General features: G+C 40.7%; 1 protein-coding gene across 3 annotated transcripts in view; it reads right to left on the bottom strand.

The window, feature by feature from the left end:
• Positions 1–997: 997 nt before the first annotated feature.
• Positions 998–18,213, bottom strand: part of OTOL1 (otolin 1) — a 197,276-nt gene continuing 180,060 nt past the window's right edge. For all 3 annotated transcript variants that reach the window (XM_057316067.1, XM_048216202.2, XM_057316068.1), the window contains 4 exons: positions 10,239–10,610; positions 6,314–6,403; positions 3,039–3,110; positions 998–2,453 (listed from right to left, as the gene is read on the bottom strand). In XM_057316067.1, the coding sequence (XP_057172050.1) occupies positions 1,555–2,453; positions 3,039–3,110; positions 6,314–6,403; positions 10,239–10,610 (1,433 nt within the window). In that variant the 3' untranslated portion in view covers positions 998–1,554. The remainder of the gene's footprint in view (positions 2,454–3,038; positions 3,111–6,313; positions 6,404–10,238; positions 10,611–18,213) is intronic.

The following is an 18,213-nucleotide window of genomic DNA, read 5'->3' on the forward strand; positions in this document are numbered from 1 at the left end:
TTTAAAAATAACATTTAGAGGATAAAGATGTAGAAACTCATGAATTAACATCTTTCTCTTACTACTCATCCGAATATCACCCGCGCATTACTAGAACAGCCAGACACACACCATAGTAATGCAGTCACATCTGATGTTTCATTAACCGTCAGTCATTAAAACTATAGCTTTTTCCTCTACCTTTTCAACATAAAAATATAGATTTAAGCAAGCGGATAGAACATTTTAAATAAGTATATTTTAAATGTATATATAAATCTCAAACGGGAATCATGTGTTTCAAAGTCTACTTGTCTGGCAGAGCAAGACCATCATCCACTTCCCGATTTAACTCACTAAATTTTGCAAATCTATGTAACTATATGCCTTCATTGAACCAAATTCAATTTGGAGTCAATAAATTAGTTTCTTTTAAAAACGAGGCCGCTAAATTATTATATATTCACAATTATTAAATATTCATATTACAAGTGAATTCCCAAATACTCACCTGTTCCCTGAATAACCAGAATTAATTATTATAGACATGATGATAATGAAGCCAGACAATTTATCCAAATTAAATGTCCTTCCATGAAGAAAGGAAGGCTGAAATTTTAGAGCAATAGTGATTTAATTTTACTCTTGTATCTTTGGGGGACATTTAGTTTTTCGGAGTACAATAATTTGATGAATGGCTGGATCTTTGCTATGACTGAGGAATATCTTTATGAACTTTCTTTTTATCTTTTACCCAACTTACAAGTCCATCTAATACAGATTTTTTTATGGGCAAACCTTTATACTGACTCATTTTAAAGATAGTTTAGCTAGTCTTTAGCATTCTTTCTGTGTATTCTCCCTGAATTAAACTAACATGGGAATAGCTTCATTTTTTTGGAAGGCAATTCTAACAGTTTCTAAACTTTGGAGAGATACCCGCCCATCACATGTCAATTGTCTGCCTTACACTCACACAGAAAAGAGTGGCACACATTGAGAGGAGATATAGAAGATATTTAGGAAGAATATATTTATTAATTACAGATGTCAATCTATTTTGTATACAGACATTATCTAAATGGCATGAGAAATGCCATTATAATGCTAAATGAGAAAAAACTAGCTACAAAGTTCATAGATATGTACTTTCAATACATAAAAATATATTCTTTTGAAAAGGTGATGTCTTAGGGGGCACCCAGGTGGGTCAGTTGGTTAAGCATCCAACTCTTGATTTCCACTCAGGTCACGATCTCAGGGTCATGAGATCAAGCCCCACCTAGGGCTCCAGACTGAGTGTGGAGCCTGCTTAAGATTCTCTCCCTCTCCCTCTGCCCCTTCCCCATTCTCCTCTCTTGTTCACTGAAAAATTTTTTTTTAATTTTTAAGAAAAAGTGATGTCATAAAATAGGCATAGTAATTGACTCTAGGTGATATAATTTTTTCTTACTTTTTCTGCATTATTTTTATAATCATGAAAAAAAATAATGAAAGCTATTCTTTTTAATCGTGCTACCTTATGTTGCCTGACTTATTCCACTGAACCCAAACTACAGTGTTTGAGACACAAGTTTATGGTGAAATTCCAGAATTTTCCTCTGGGTACAAAAGGAACCCAGTAAAAATGCTGTCATCCTCAGGGCTGACATATACCCCATTCCAATCTTTTGAAACTTCCAACCAGACTTGGTCCCCTGCACTTAATTTCAGGATGATGAGGAGAGAGGCCTGGTCTATCTCATGACCATAGAGCGTTTCTCTGGACTTGAACCGCTTCCTCTTCCGGGCCACCAGGCTGATGTGAGCCGGTCGGCTCCTCACAGTGACATGGTAGGAAAAAACATATGCCCCAGGAATACTACAGTTAAATTTGCCAGTGACAGGGCTGTAATTTCCTTGGTCATTATAGAGAATCTTGTCAAATTTGATAGGGATGTTGGGAGGAGGGAAAGGTTTCGATAAAGCAGCGCTGAAAGCTGACTGCACAACTCTGGCCACCTCCCCCTTGGAGCCTTTGAGGCCCCGAGAGCCCTTCTTGCCAATAGATCCTCGGACCCCTTTGCTCCCAAGCTCCCCTTTTGGCCCCGGTGGTCCCACAAGACCAGGGGGCCCTAACTCTCCCTTTTCTCCTTTGACCCCTGGGTCCCCTGGGGCCCCGGGCAGGCCATCTGGGCCGCCTTTGCCTTCCGTTCCAGTATCTCCTTTGCTACCTTTTTCTCCTTTCAGACCCTCCTCGCCTTTTTCTCCTTTTCCTCCCCTCTCCCCAGACTCTCCGCAGTAGCCTTTCTCCCCCATCTCACCCTTCTCCCCCTTGGCCCCAGGCTCTCCGTTCAAGCCTGGTGAGCCCGCAGCCCCCCGGTCTCCTTTATCTCCTTGGGTACCATTTGCACACGTGTCCCCCTTGGAGCCTTTTTGTCCTTTCACTCCCTCCAGTCCGATGTTTCCTCTATCCCCCTTTGGACCAAGGCCACCTGAAACAGAAAATTAAATGATGTTTAAGGATCACATAGACTACGAACAGAACGCTATCATCACCGAGCTCACGGAACAGAAACGAAGCCTCGGGACTGGGACTGCAGACCTGGCTCCTGCCCCAGCCACGGCTGCGCCATTCAGATCGCGCTGCTCTCGCACACGGGGACAGTTACTGCCACCAAGAAGCCAGAGCTTACGTTTACATCTCATGAAGCTGGTTCTATTTTAGTGCCCCATCATAGTCCATTACATTTTGCATTTTGGCCCCGCCAAAGTATTCTAAATCTCCATTACATCCATCCAAACCCAAAATCTTACGGGCAAAGAAATGGAAACCTAGAAAGATTCAGGGATCTTTTTTCCCCAAGGAAAGCCAGACTGAGGACACGAGTTCACATGCTTGTATCTAGTCTCCAAACTACCAGACCAGTACTTGTTACACTCCAGCAATCACTGGATTATTAGAATAATAGCAATTCATATTCCATCTTACCTCCCAGACGACTTTAAGCACAAGCAGGAAGAAAATTAGGAGCTATGCTGTGTGCGTGACTGCACACAACAGACTGTCTACACTCTACCTGGTTCTCCAGGTTTTCCTGGGTACCCTGGGACTCCACTCGTTCCTTGGTCCCCACGTTCTCCCTTTAGTCCTGAAATGAGACCAAGATTACCTTTCTTCCAACCATAGTAGCTATGATGTAACTAAGATCCATTCCCCACCCACGTCACATTCCAATGCTTCCCTTACCAAAACGCATAAAAGTAAAACAACACGGAAAAATAATAAATTGAGCATCATTAGAAACACTTTGTTCTAATTGATGATAAGCCATTTAAATGAGGATAGTGCCAATCTCTTCAAACAGAACTCAGCTTTTCCACCCCCCAACACACACATTCCCACAGCTCTTCAAATCTCTGTTAAATTCATGACATTTTGCCTTGTGTGTGTATTTGTGTTTTTCCTCTTACGAATTCTGAATGACTCTGAAAATGTCCCCTTCTTTACATTCCTCACAGTGCCTAAAAAAAGACTGTCACCACCGTATAAGTTTAAATATAGAGCACAACATGCTGCAGGAGCTAAAACTAATCATATCGAAGCCCTTCCAGGAAAGTAAATATAAAGTCCTTGACACAGACCATCAACAAGAAACCAATTTTCATTTTGTTTGGAAAATTTTTCATCCACTTTGGACAAATCGTAGAACTGTGAGAATTCACGTTTGAAAAGAAATCTAAAGATGCAGGTTTTTAGATATTTGCCATAGTAACACAAAGCGGATTTTCATATTGGGCCTGCCAGAAGGCCTATCCTGTTACAGTAGGACCAACCAAGTGTATTTTAATTATAAAGAATAATAGTAATAATAATAGCTAACTCTTATTGAGCATTTCCTTTGTACCAGGTAATGTTTTAAGCTCTTAACATGATTTTTTAAAATTCAATCCAGGCTTTTAAATTCAAAATTAATTCTTATTTGATATTAATACAGCCTCTTGTATAACAGGGAGGCTCACGTAACAGGGCACGTGATATTAATTGTAATATTTTTCACTTACAAAACTTTATAGCATCTCTAAGGTGGAACAGATCCTTTTTAAGATTTTATTTATTTCTTTGTCAGAGAGAGAGAGACAGAGAGAGCACAAGCAGGGGGAGCGGCAGGCAGAGGGAGAAGCAGCCTCCCCGCTGAGCAAGGAGCCTGATGCAGGACTCAGTGCCAGGACCCTGGGATCGTGACCCGAGCAGATGGCAGACAACCAACTGAGCCACCCAGGCATCCCAAGCAGATATTTTTATCGCAGAAAAAACAGGTATGAAAGTTTACAAATTTGCAGAGTCAAACATGACTGCATATAACATTGGTTAGCATCGATTTGCCAACCATGTTATTTATGATATAACTAACTTTTTTTGTTTTATTTCTGCTAGGGAAAAAGAAATCCTAACTCAAACTACAAGTCATGAGAAGAGACGCCCCCAGAATTCATAAGACCAACTGGAGAAATTTCACCATAAGCTGCTCAGCAGTTTTCTAAGCAGCTAACCCCTCCCATTACCATTCCACATAATATTTACAATTTGGAAATTAACCCGTAGGCCATCAGGAAAATGTCTGGATCCCTTTGGACAGAACCCAACTCTGAATGGAAGTAAGGGACCAATTCTATTCCCCATTCTTATCAATACTCCTATGCCAACCATCACTGCACCGTTTTCTGGTTCTCAAGTGCATTCAAGGCATTTAACTGCTTACACTGGATATACTTAACCAGGGTGTGGTTAACCAGAATTGCAGTCATTCAACTCATTGATTTTTCTAACTTTCAATCTTAACCAAGAGGCCGAGCTAAGTCTGGAAGTAAAAGGAAGGGAAGTTGCCACTTTATAGAGACCGGCTGAGTGAGTTTCTACTTTTGATTCTTCATCAAAGCATATTCTTAAGAACCTTATCTTAAGATACTTCCCTGTGTTTTCTCCTACTTCCAGAAGTCTAGCTCCCAAAATGTATGAATCACTGGGGAGGCTCATCACTCTTCTTTCTTTCACAGGGTTTTCTGCTAACATAATTCAGGCACAAAAGAATTAAATGTTTCCGAGAATGAAAACCGCATAGCTGACAAGTGTGAAAGAACTCTCTCACCTTAGCATCTTTTTTGAGTAATTACTTCCCTGAATGTTCTACCAGAAACGAGTTAGACAGTTCCTGAGCCATGTGGAAGGTGATGTATAGATGATATTAGGTCTTTTGACATGTGACACTGAGGCTAAAACATTTAACTTGATGGATAGATGGTATTTCTACAGGCTGGCAGTATTCACTGAGGAATTTCTAAATGTCCCAGTGAAGCTGTAACCCTCCCTCAATGTCTTGAACCACTTCGAGAACCAGGGATTTCCCAGGGCAGGACACCCTCCTGGCTGATACTTCTGCGGAATTACAGAATTTCTGAGCTGGAAAAGATCTATGAAAGCACGCATAACCACAAATCTTCTTTGATAGTAAATACGGTATAAATAAGTTATCTAGTCTATTCCCTTTGGTTTCCAGATAAGGTAAAATGACTGGTCCAAGGTCATTGTTACAAGCTCAATTTCTTTCATTTTAATGCAGTGCTCTTCCCACCATAGGCATTGCCCAGCTTTGCGCGAGCCAAAGGCCATGTCCTACTCTCCTTAACAGAGATGCTACCCGCCTAAACAGAATATTCAATAGATTGCCTGCTCTAGTTAGTTCTATCTAACACAAAATTAATTTGTCTCATAAGGAAGAGCTCACTCAGTAGTATACCAGAAAGCACACTCCCCCCAGAGACTATGCCTTGTGGCTCCCAGTCCCTAGGTCAGCTGTGTGGCCAATGAGAGATAGAAAAGATGTGTGAGAGCCTCTGCGTGTGCAGGGGGAACGAGATGGAGAGAGAGAGAGAGAGAGAAATGTTACCAGGAAAGTGTAAAATTTTTCAATGGGCTATTTATAAAGTTAACATTTTTATATCAAATACAACTTACAAAATGCTTTATCAAGTTTCTGCATTTTTAAAAATGCTTCCACCTAAGGGATGCCTGGGTGGCTCAGTCAGTTAAACGTTTGCCTTCGGCTCAGGTCATGATCCCAGGGTCCTGGGATGGAGCCCCACGTCAGGCTCCCTGCTCAGCAGGGAGTCTGCTTCTCCCTATCCCTCTGCCCCTCCCCTCTGCTCATGCTCCTTCTCTCTCAAATAAATAAAAAATCTTTTTAAAAAATTGTTCCTCCTGCAAGAATGTGGTATTTACTTAGCAAGTTTCTCTCCTGAAAAATGGTGCAGAACATGTCTTGAGTTTTGATGTGAAATCAGTATAATTACCTACCCTTCTCTCCTTTCTGACCTTTTGGCCCTTGGGGTCCAACAACTCCTGGTGGCCCTGGGATCCCCATATCACCAGCCTCTCCCTTAAGACCTGGAAATGAGATTTAAAAACCATTAGGATAAAAAAAAAAATTCTCTTTTGAAATGCATTAGTTCTGAAAAAAAAATTTTTTTAAGAAGTCATTTTATTGAGACCAATGACTGTTAGTGTCCGAATAATAAAATCTGGGTAAGAATAAACTACTACATAATTCTCAGGACAATGTTTTTGTCTGATTTGTAATTTTGTACTACCTGAATAGATAAATTGAGCCCATTGGCGTTTGTCGCTGGACTCGTGGCAGCAATCAAATGATTCAGGGAAGAGTGCAATATCGAACAAGAACAAAATGACTACCTGGCTCTTCACCTCACGGGGACCACACTTTCAAACTGTAAGTAAAACCACAACACCTAGCACTTTGGGTTTTCCCATCCCCTCACTTCTGCAATTCTTCGGGAATGATCACGGAGGGCCCTGTACACCCACACCCTGCTGGGTGCTCGGCATCAGCCGTCAACATCCCAGCCGTCCTTTCCCTCATGGAGCTGAGAGCCCATGAAAGATAAATAGGAAACAATAACCACACAAATAAGTAGAAGTTACCACATTGTAGTTAGCGATATGGAGGAAAATAGGAAGGTCCTATTATAGATTGTGGTATGAGAACCTTGTTTATGGGATCAGAGGAGACATTCCTGGGAAAATGGCATGAAGCTAAGATCCAATGGACAAATTAGGATTTTCTGAGGCAGAAGAAGAAGAAGAAGAAGAAGAAGAAGAAGAAGAAGAAGGAGAAGAAAGAAAGAAAGAAGAAAGAAAGAAAGAAAGAAAGAAAGAAAGAAAGAAAGAAGAAAAATAAAACTATAAATGAATATTTCAGGAACAGCAAGTGTGGAAAAGACCATGGTGTTTTCAAGAAACTGAAAGAAGAGCAGAGTAGGTGGAGCTAATGATCGGATGAAGGAGGCTGAGCGGCAGGCGAAGGTCAGATGGTACAGGGCTCAGATGTCATCGGGTGTCCTGTCTCATCCAGGCAGTGCAGGTCCCTTCTGCTTAGCTGGGCCACACAGGGACCCTGAACCTAGGATAATTACCCTTCCTGCACGCCCAGCCCTGTTTGAGCCATAGGAATTCTTCCACAACCCCTGATTGGAATAATTTGTGGCCAGGCTCATTGGAAGTTAACCATAGAGATAAGCGAACTCAATGAAATTGTACTATTTCATCTTAACTTCATCTTAATTTTTGTAAATAAGGCCAATGGAACGGAGAACATTATATTCAACAGAGCTTTTCTTTGAAAAAACACTACATCTGTTTGGAAGAAAGTGCTTGTGATGGAGTTAAAGCTGAAGGCAAACTCAAATAACCAAAGGTGGTGATTAAGTTCTGTCTGGAAAAGAAAGGAGAGCAGAGAGGAAAGGAGTGGAGAAGGAATGGGCAGTGAGGGCAGAAGCAAGCAAGATGGCCGGTCTCAGTCCACTGTGCAACGTCTCCCTTCCTCGTGAGCCCCAAATGCCCAGCGTGGTTATACTATTGAGGGAAATGATAAAAGGCAGCACCCAGGTTGGCACAGGGAGCACACGGAAACCTCACGGGAGGGCACAAGAGGCAGCAAGGCTCCCCCATCCCTCTAGGTGACACATACATGTGGGTGAGATTGGTATGAATACTGGAAGGCTGGACGTAATGGGAAGAGCAGGGGCTTCATGCTGCACAAGCCAAACCTGACTCCACACTCTGCAATTAGAGGCAGTATAACCTCTAGAATTACCCAAACACCTTGGAAACGTGATTAAATCATCCACTGAGATGTAATAATATTGTTAACAGTTTGTATAAAGATTAGAAACGGTAAAAAGTGCTTAACGGTTCTGGCACATAGTAGGTAACTATAATTATAACTGAACTAAACGAGAGAAGCTGGAGATAAAACTTCACATGGAACCTGACCTTTGCTAGCTATTAGCTGTATCCGTACACTTTAAGATATTTTCATCCAGAAACTATAAAATTAGGCTTGTGACTTTTAAAGTCTACATTTAGTATCTACATTCCAGTGGATAATGTAAATGTCATGTATGCAATGTGTGTGTGTGTCTGTGTGTGTGCGCGTGTGTGTTCATGTGGCCAAGAACTGAATGATAATGAAGAAAAATTAAAATCATTGTGTTCGAGTAAGTTCATTTTAATTTTCAAGTTTGATTGATGTCCCTCTTACGCTAGATCTCTAACTTTTTTAACAAAACAGTATTTTTGAAACACTGGAAAAGCTAGAACAAATGTCTCTGAATCTCAGAAACAAGACCCTATTGGGCTGAGTATTTCCGGAGATAGAAAAAGACTCCTACTACAGCTAGCTGGAAAAAGAAACACAGTTATTGAGCATTTATCCTACCCAGGCAGCGCACTGAGCCTTTATATATATATTACCTCATTCTGTCTCTTGATGACCCCGTGAAGTTGGTGTTATTCTTATCCCATTTTCTACTTTGAAACCTGAAACGTAGGTAATGAAGCTTCCCCAAGGTAGGACCGTGAGAGACAAGACATTCTGAGCTCTTAAACGCTACGCTCTGTGCCGAACCAGTCAGACTAAAATATATGAGCACCCCAGGCAGGCAAAGAATTTGGCATATCTCCAAAATATTTGTCCTATGTGTTTAAAGGAGAGACTGAGCTCTGAGAACAGCCCAGCTAATCCACCGCTGGGTAAAACAAAAGCTCGGATGTGGCAGACCACGGCCTTAGAAGACAGTTTAGCACCAGCTGTGTTTACTTGAACGTGCCCTTAGGGGTGTTCACCCCCCAAGCAGCTCACCAGCCAGAGAGGATACTAAGAGAAATTCTGGTAAATGTAATTTTCTCAGTATCATTGCATTTCCAATAATGTTTCAGCAACCCAGAAATCTCCGTGCCCTGACCACTGCCCAGCAATTGTACCCTTTAATTCCAGCTCTGCATGAATATTAATCACATTTCCCAAAAGTTTCCTATTATAAGATGAAATGAATGAAAAGCTTAATGAGGATGCACAATTTCTGATTTTATAACTTTAAGCTCTTCAGGCAAGACACAACAAATATATCTACATATTTCCCCAGGGGATAGCAAATTTGAAATTGACATTCTGATGTCAATTTTACCTGAGTTCTCGGCTACATGGCATGTAAAAGCTAGAATGTATTACAGTAAAACCCAGCATATGCATCATGAATACATTAAAGGTGTCCGGAATTCTGAAATATGTAACCATGATCTTCAATAGAGAAAATTGTGGGGCAAGGGTACAGTGTTGCCTTGGAATTTCAATGAAGAGCAAACTGAATCCTGCCCCTTACGGTCCACCTCACAGACGTGACATTTCTAATCCAAACTACAAAAAGCACTCCAGAAACCCATCAGCACACTCTACCTAGACAGCAGGATTTTCATTTACTCTTTTTATAGCAGCCATTAATGAAATGACTGTACTGGTAGGAAATGAGTGAAGAATCATGTGCCAGTGCTGAGACCGGTAGCCCAGTTTCTGCTCTAACCAGCACCGTCCAATAGAACTTTCTGCAGCGATGGAAATACTTGTATCTGTATAGCCCAATACAGCAGTCATTGGCCACATGTCGCTAGTGAGTATTTGAAATGTGGCTACTATGACTGAGGAACTGAATGTTTAATCGTAATCACTATGTTTATTTTTATTAATAGCAGTACATGTGAATAACGGGCAACACAGCCCCCATTTGCATTCATCACCATGTTACACCTAGGCCTGTCGCCATTTGCAGGACCACATAGAAACCCTCCAGCCAATTCTGCCCCCAGTGCAGCTCTCTACTCCAAGGAGATCCAGGTAACAAATATGGCTTTGGGTATTTTCAAGTACCTGGCTTTCCAGTCTCTCCACGTTCTCCTTTTGGCCCTGGTACAAATGAACAACAATCACAGCAGTTCAAAAAGAAATCGGCCGTGTCAAGAGTGAAGTTTTCCAAGGGGAAGAGAGCGGCAGTGCCGAAGGCAGACTCTAGGGCTGGGGGGCTGGGGGCCGGTTCTGCCATGTCAACTGCTTCCGTGAAAGGAATGTCCTCTTCTTCTGGAGCCGGGCCACTGGATGGCTTGAGACCCTTCAGCACCTCTTTTCCCTCAGATTTCTTCGTAAATTTGGTACGTGGTGTGGTCTTTGCTACTGTGTCCATATCAGCGATTGCCAAAATAATTATAATGGCACAAAGCCAAGAAAACATCCACATATTTGAGGCTGGAAGAAAGATATAATGGGAATATATACACCTATTACATGAGATCCCAATGTACTTAATAAGTGATACAGACATATAAGAAGGAAATATAGATTCATATATGAACCATAAGAATAAGCAGTATGCATAATATTGAGTGATATTTTAATGTATTTTAATGCAAATATATGCTTGAATCACAACAGGGTATTTTATTTATTTTAAGGAACATTTTGCTTCAATTCTCCTTTCTAGTTGTTTTCCTAGTGTTACATGTTCTAAAATATTGTTCTCAATCATTCAAATTATCTTGCCAACTAGTAAACATGATCTATAATAAATGCAACATGACTTAATAGCTTATAAACCCTGTGGAAAACAAATATGTATAATTTCCTGACTGACCTCACTCAGATTTATAGGAATCAAATACATTTGTATTAGAGGGAGATGAAAAATATTGAGCCGAGTAGTTTATTCCAGCAAACTCAATTATTTCAAGAAAAAATACTGGTGAAAGAGTCCTTAAATCTACTAGGGCTAATGGTCCTGTTGTGAGAGCAATTTTTTAGAATCTATTGTAATAAATGGAGAGAGAGAGAGAATAAAAAAATCATAAACTTGAATATACGCTATGTCCTTAGATTCTTCACATGTCATTTAACTCTCCAATTCTTTGCTTTATAATTTGAGGAGTTTTTCTGAAAAGTCACATTTATCCTTGTATTATTTTAATGGGGCAAAGAGTGACTATTCTTACTAAGGCTTTTATGAACCAGAGTGATATGATCTAAAGTTCCCAATGAAGTGAAATTGTGAAGTTCTTAGTGGTGCGGTACCCGGCAACTCAAAGCAGTCCAGAGGCTGCTAACAGATGGCCGAGGTTAGAAATGCATGTTTTCTGGTTGGAAAAAGGAGGAGTACAGGGTAAAGGGAAAGGAGATAAGGACAGTGATAACACCTAGTATTTATAGAGCTCTTACTATGAGTGGGTGCCTTGCATTCATCAATCCAATCAGTTCTCAAAACAGCTCTGCCAGATAGAAGACACACCATTGATCGCCTTCACAAATAAGGACACAGGGACCAAGAGGTTAAATGCCTCACTCAAGATCACACAATCAGGAAGCTGTGAATTCAGAACTGAAATCCAGGTCTGTTTAACTTCTAAGCCTCAACCCTTTCCCACAAATCACATGGCATTTTTAGGGATGAGATTAAAGAACAATAAATCCAAGCGTAGGATCAATGGAAGAGCTAGAGAGGAGACAGAATAAATCAGAACAGATGAGAATGGACAATGATAGGATGCTACATTTCTAAAATCATATAAAATCCAAAAATGCTAACTTTCCTTCGAGTTGTCTTTGCTACCATATTCATTCACTCAACCAGTATTTACTGAATATTAACAATGTCACAAGCACTGAGAAATCAAACATTTAAGCCATGGTCTCTGTCCTCAGAAACCCTTGAGACGAGGGAAATGAAAGCAAAAATAAACTATTGGGACTACATCAAGATAAAAACCTTCTGCACGGTGAAGGAAACAATCAACAAAACTAAAAGGCAACCTACAGAATGGGAGAAGATATTTGCAAATGACATATCTGACAGGGTTAGTATCCAAAATATCCAAAATATACAATATACAAACACCCAAAAAAATAATAATTCAGTTTAAATGGGCAGAAGACATGAATAGACATTTTTCCAAAGAAGACATACAGACAGCCAACAGACCAAAAATGCTCAACATCACTCATCATCAGGGAAATGCAAATCAAAACTACAATGAGATATCACCTCACACCTGTCAGAATGGCTAAAATCAACAACACAAGAAACAACAAGTGTTGGTGAGGATGTGGAGAAAAGGGAACCCTCTTGCACTGTTGGTGGGAATGCAAACTGGAGCAGCCACTGTGGAGAACAGTATGGAGGTTCCTCAAAAAAGTTGAGAATAGAACTACCCTATGGCCCAGCAACTGTATTACTAGGTACTTACCCAAAGGATATAAAAATACTAATTCAAAAGGATACATGTACCCCAATGTTTATAGCAGCATTACCTACAATAGCCATATTATGGAAATAGCCCAAGTGTCCATCAACTGATGAATGGATAAAGAAGATATGAGATAGATAGATGATAGATGATAGATGATGATAGATAGATAGATAGATAGATAGATAGATAGATGATAGATGATAGATAGATAATAGAATGGAATATTACTCAGTTATAAAAAAGAATGAAATCTTGCCATTTGCAACAACATGGATGGAGCTAGAGTATTATTCTAAGTGAAATAAGCTCGTCAGAGAAAGACAAATTCTGTATGATTTCACTCATATGTGGAATTTAAGAAACAAAATAAATGAGCAAAGGGATAAAAAGAGAGAGACAGACAGACAGACCAAGAAACAGATTCTTAACTATAGAAAACTGCTGGTTACGAGAGAGGAGGTGGGGGGGGTGAGTAAAATAGGTGATGGGGATTAGGGAGGGCATTGGTTGTGATAAGCACAGGGTGATGTATGGAAGTGTTGAATCTCTATATTGTACACCTGAAACTAATATTACACTGTATGTTAACCAAGTGGAATTTAAATAAAAACTTAAAAACTCAGGCACAGAGAAGTTAAGCAGCTTGCCCGAGATCACAGTGTGAGTAAGCAATAGAGCTAGGATTAAAATCTAGGCCCATTTGACTCCAAAATCAGCCCATGCGCTTTCCACTGTGCCATGCTGCCTGGGGATTAATGTGTGATCACTGAGGCTGCAGAAGGAGTAAGTCAAACACTTCATGGAGCTCAGCTCTAGTTCCTTCAGTAGGAGAAGAAAGTGGTTTCCCACAGAGAAGAAACAGGAACTTACTGGGACACATGAAGAGAGATGAGAAGTCTGGTTCTGACAGTAGAATGTCTTAGCGTGAAGCAAACAAAGTTACAGAGAGAGACAAGGCACATCCAACCAGAAACCAAAGAGCGACAGACAAGAAGGAGCGGAGCAACTAATACAAGGAAGGTGCTCACTGCCCCATTTGGGAGCGTGACTTGTCCTCATATATGTTTTGCTTGCATTGTGGCTTCACGCTTCCCAATTTAAATATAGGTGTTAAAGGATAATATACTCCTTTATATAATATATATAATATAATATAATATAATATAATATAATATAATATAATATAATATAATATAATAATAATAACCTTAAGACTATGATGAAGCTCCCCAGGAATCAGATGAGGAAAACATAAAGCCCTTTGAAAAACAGCAAAGCAAGAGTTGAGAGCAAGCTGACGGTGCATATATATAATTTCTTTTTAATTGGAATTTTTTATGTTTATGCAAAAACATAAAAACCTAACCAAAGAAAACTTCCACAGTGAATTAAGCAAGTAAGGGCTTCTGACCAAATTTTAAGTCACTGAAACAATAAAATATAACTCAAATGCTAAGTCTGAAGTTTAACGCAGGTATAAATCTTAACAGAGGGATTAGAAGTAAAGATTTAAAAGGAGGTTGAAGTCCCTGTAAACACAGTAAGCCTTCTCATCCTGAAGATCACCTGGGCTATAAGCATTTCAAGAGCAGGAAGTTAGGTCTCTCTCTCTCTCTCTCTCTCTCTCTCTTTTTCTGTGTTCCCAGTGCCTAGCATAATGTTGCAAATTATATGTATCTCATAAATGTTTTCTGAACCAAAATGAAGTAAATGCGGTAGACTGCATTATATTCTCCAATTTTCCACTCCTCCCTATATTCACACTCTTTGATACATGGATTTTGCATCATCTCCCACAAAAGAGATGACGTCTATACTCCAAAATCTTGACTTTTGAGTTCAGCTGTGATGGGACTTCGGCCAAAAGAATGAGGTGGAAGTGACGGAGCACTATTTCCAAGCCTAGGTCTCAAGAGCCCTTATGTGTCCACTTGGTCTCTAGCACTTTCTGGTCATTGCCATGAGAAGGATGTACACGGCCAAGCATGCTGGCCACAGAGAAGGATGCGAGACACATGGAGCAGAGCCGCCTCAGGTAAGCTGCCCTAGCCAAGCACAATCTGGGTAACAGCCCCAACTCATCCACAGACACATGATGAGCCCAGGTAAGCCCAGTGGAGGCCAAACTAGATCAGACAAGCCTCATGAATCCCACAGACATATGCCAGCTATCTGCCGTTGTGCAACAAGCTACCTCAAACTCAGTGGCTGAAAATAACCATTTGGTCATAGCTCACAATTTCATGGGTCAGGAATTTGGGCCAGGATCAGCTAGGCGATTCTTCTGCTCCATGAGACATCAACTTAGGATCACGCAGCTAGTGCATGGGCTAGCCTGGAAAGGCTTCACTGCAAGTTCAGTACCTTGATAGAAATAGAGAAAAACTGGGCTCTTCAACCACCTAGTTTCCCTAGCATGCCAACCTCAAGATTGTCAAGTTTCTTTGGTCATGACTTAGGGCTCCCAAAGAGAGTATTACAAGAACCTGGAAGTGGCCAATCCATTTAAGCTATACCTGAGAATGGCATGACAGCACTTTTATTAAGTTCTACTAGTCACAGCAGTCACAGAGGCCAACCAGACTCAAAAGCAAGGGGGACAGACTCTCATTCTCCACGGGACGAGTGCCAAACAATCTCTGGCCATCTTGAATCCACAACAGACACCCAAGTTATAATTTGTAAGCCATGGAGTTTTGACAAGGTTGGCAGCAAGCCTCTGGCTTAACACCTATTTGCTGTCACTGAGACAAAACTGACTAAGCAGGCTCCAGGCAGCACCATTTTATCTTTACCCAGTGGCAGACCTCCTGTGTGCTCCTCTTTCCCATCCATCAGCCCTCATAGTCCTGGAAGTCGCACACTCACAATTCCTGAACAGAAGCTGGGCCAACCCTTGTTGAGATTCTCTCAGAGGGGATCTTGAAGACTCTTCAACCTGGAATGCCCCTTCTAACCTTGAGATTCTGTGATGTGGTTTTATAATAGTAGATAGTTCATCAGTAAGTGAAAATTTGCTCATAACATAAAATTTCACTCTAAATATAGGAGACATTACATTTCTTCTACTGATATAACTTTCTCTCTCATTAAGATAATGCCCATGCTTGGGAGGACGTTCTTTGAAGATCTGTTAGTTCTTTTCCCAATAAAGGTAGGTATTTACACTGACTTAAGAATCTACATTTGTAAAATGACTTGGCAAGCTTCATGTTGTGGCTAGGGCCATAAAGAAATTTAATGACTGACTAGCAAGAACTATACTATAAGGACTAAAAGCCACTGGCTTTGTAGACAGTCATGAATAAGGTTCAGCTCTTCTACTTACTAGTTGTTTCATTTGGAGCAGGTCACTGTACGTCTCTAAATGTTGGTTCCTCGATTCTAAAATGGAGATAATAGTAGCTTCATTTTGTGTGGTTGTGAAACCTAATGAGATAATGCATGAATAGCTCTTAACATAGTGCCCTTAGCAACTGTGGGCTATTATTTTTAGTGAGGATTAGATCTAATGAAATTAACTAGCCAGAAACAGTATTTCAAAGCTGTGACAAGTATTTCCTATTCTCATATTGTGTCAGACAGGCATTTGGCCGCATTTCCATCTTTTTTTTATGTACTCCTCTCTATCTCAAGGACTCAAAGCCTGAGAACTACTTTTCCCAGAATCTCTTGTCATCGGGTTCCAGTTTAGTTTCTGCCAGTGAGAGACACTTGCATAGGACCTAGAAGACAGAAAAATAGCAGAAGCCATTATTCTACTGGATGCAGCTGGAATGCGTGGACTTGGTCAGACCTGAAGTTTGGCACATCATTTCCTGTCTTGGTTCTATGGGTGGCTGTGACCACTGACGGCAGTTTTCTGCAGTTCCTACCTTGGGCATTAAGAGTGAAGTCCTAAATCTCTGAAGGCTAGAGGCAAAGCTGGCAGCTAGTGGCAGCCCTGTGCCCCTCCCCCCTTCAATGACTGCATTAGCACCCAATTACCTATATTAAATCCCAGATTTAATTCTGTACTTAATCCGGAATCCTGTATTCTTCTTCTTCTCCATTTACTTTATCTCTGCTTCCTTATCCTATCTCATATCCAATCCTACATTCTCTTTTTTCTTACCCCAACCTCTCCTTGGCCACCCACAACATCTTAACCCATTAGAAACTAGCTGGATCCAATTACATCCCAAAAAGTTTTGTCAAAAGATCCTCCCACAGGGGCACCTCAGTGGTTCAGTGGGTTAAGTGTCTCACTCTTGATTTTGGCTCAGATCATGATCTCAGCATCATGAGATCAAGCCCTGCATCGGGCTCCATGGTCAGTGGGGAGTCTGCTTGAGATTCTCTCTCTCTCTCTGTCCCTCCCCCTTCTCTCTAAAATAAAAAAATAAAATCTTTAAAAAAAAAGATCCTCCCACAATGTTCTGAGCCAGCAAATAGAATCCACACCAATGTTATATATCAGGTGCATTCTTGAATGCTGATTGACGTATGAATATAAAGACTTTGAAATAATTTGAGGCACATGGATATGTGTGGATCAGTTGTCAGGCTACAAAAATGATGACCTTTTCTGACTTTATACAGAGCAATCTTCCCCCTCTCACCCCTGTATAGTTATATAAGATTCTAAGATGAATTTTTATGTATATAGCATTTGTTTCCCATCTTAATAGTTACTTCTATTTTCTCATTATGACCAATATTCCATGCTGTGCTCCTTCTCATACCTAAGTTCTACATTATTCTTTCCTTCTTTCCGTCAGCAAATGTTTCTTAAACACCTACTCTGAGTCAGACATTGTATTATACGCAGTAGTTAGAGCAAAAAATATCTGCTGTCATAGAGCTTACGTTCTAATGGCAGTGACAAATATCAGATGGTAAAAATGATCAATATTTCAGACTGTAATAAGCACGATGGAGGAAATAAATAGGGGTATTTGATAAAGAGTGACATAGAAAGATTGTTTCAGACAGGTTCTTAGAGAAAACCTATTGGAGGAAGTAGCACTGAAGCTGGTAGGAAGGCCTGAGGACAGAGCATCGATGAGTCAGAAGAAGCAAGTCACGGGAGGAGCAAGAAGAGCTTTCCCAGCAGCAGCAGCGGAATGTGCCCTGGCACAGAGACAGCAGCCAGGCCCAGAGGCTCTGCGTGTCTGGGGTGAGAGAGAGAGAGAGGGCCTAACATGGTTCCCCAGGACAACCAAGTAGCTGCTATAGACCGTTGTAAGGATTTGGGCTTTGTTCTACGGGCCACAAGAAGTCACTGAATGATCGAGCACGGGAGAGACCCGGCTGCTGTGTGGACGGTGCTTGCAGATGAGACAACAGGGAGCAGTAAAAGCAAGTGGGAGCTGTTAGAGTCCAGGCAGTAAGAGACAGGGAGGCTCACAAGTTTGTTGCCATTATTTCACAAATTAACAGATCAACCCATTCCGGAAAGTAAGCATTATTGTATTTGATACCTATCTGAAAAGTGCCTTTTCAACTTAGTTAAATTACAATTTAATTTAACAGTTTGAGTCTAGAAGTTCTTTAGAATTGTGGCGTTAATATATATCAGCTCGAGAAAATAAGATCGAGAGCAAAGTTGGAGTCTACATGTGGGAAAATTC

This window comes from Ursus arctos, unplaced genomic scaffold, assembly GCF_023065955.2.
Source record: "Ursus arctos isolate Adak ecotype North America unplaced genomic scaffold, UrsArc2.0 scaffold_20, whole genome shotgun sequence".
In the NCBI taxonomy this organism is placed as follows: Eukaryota; Metazoa; Chordata; class Mammalia; order Carnivora; family Ursidae; genus Ursus; species Ursus arctos.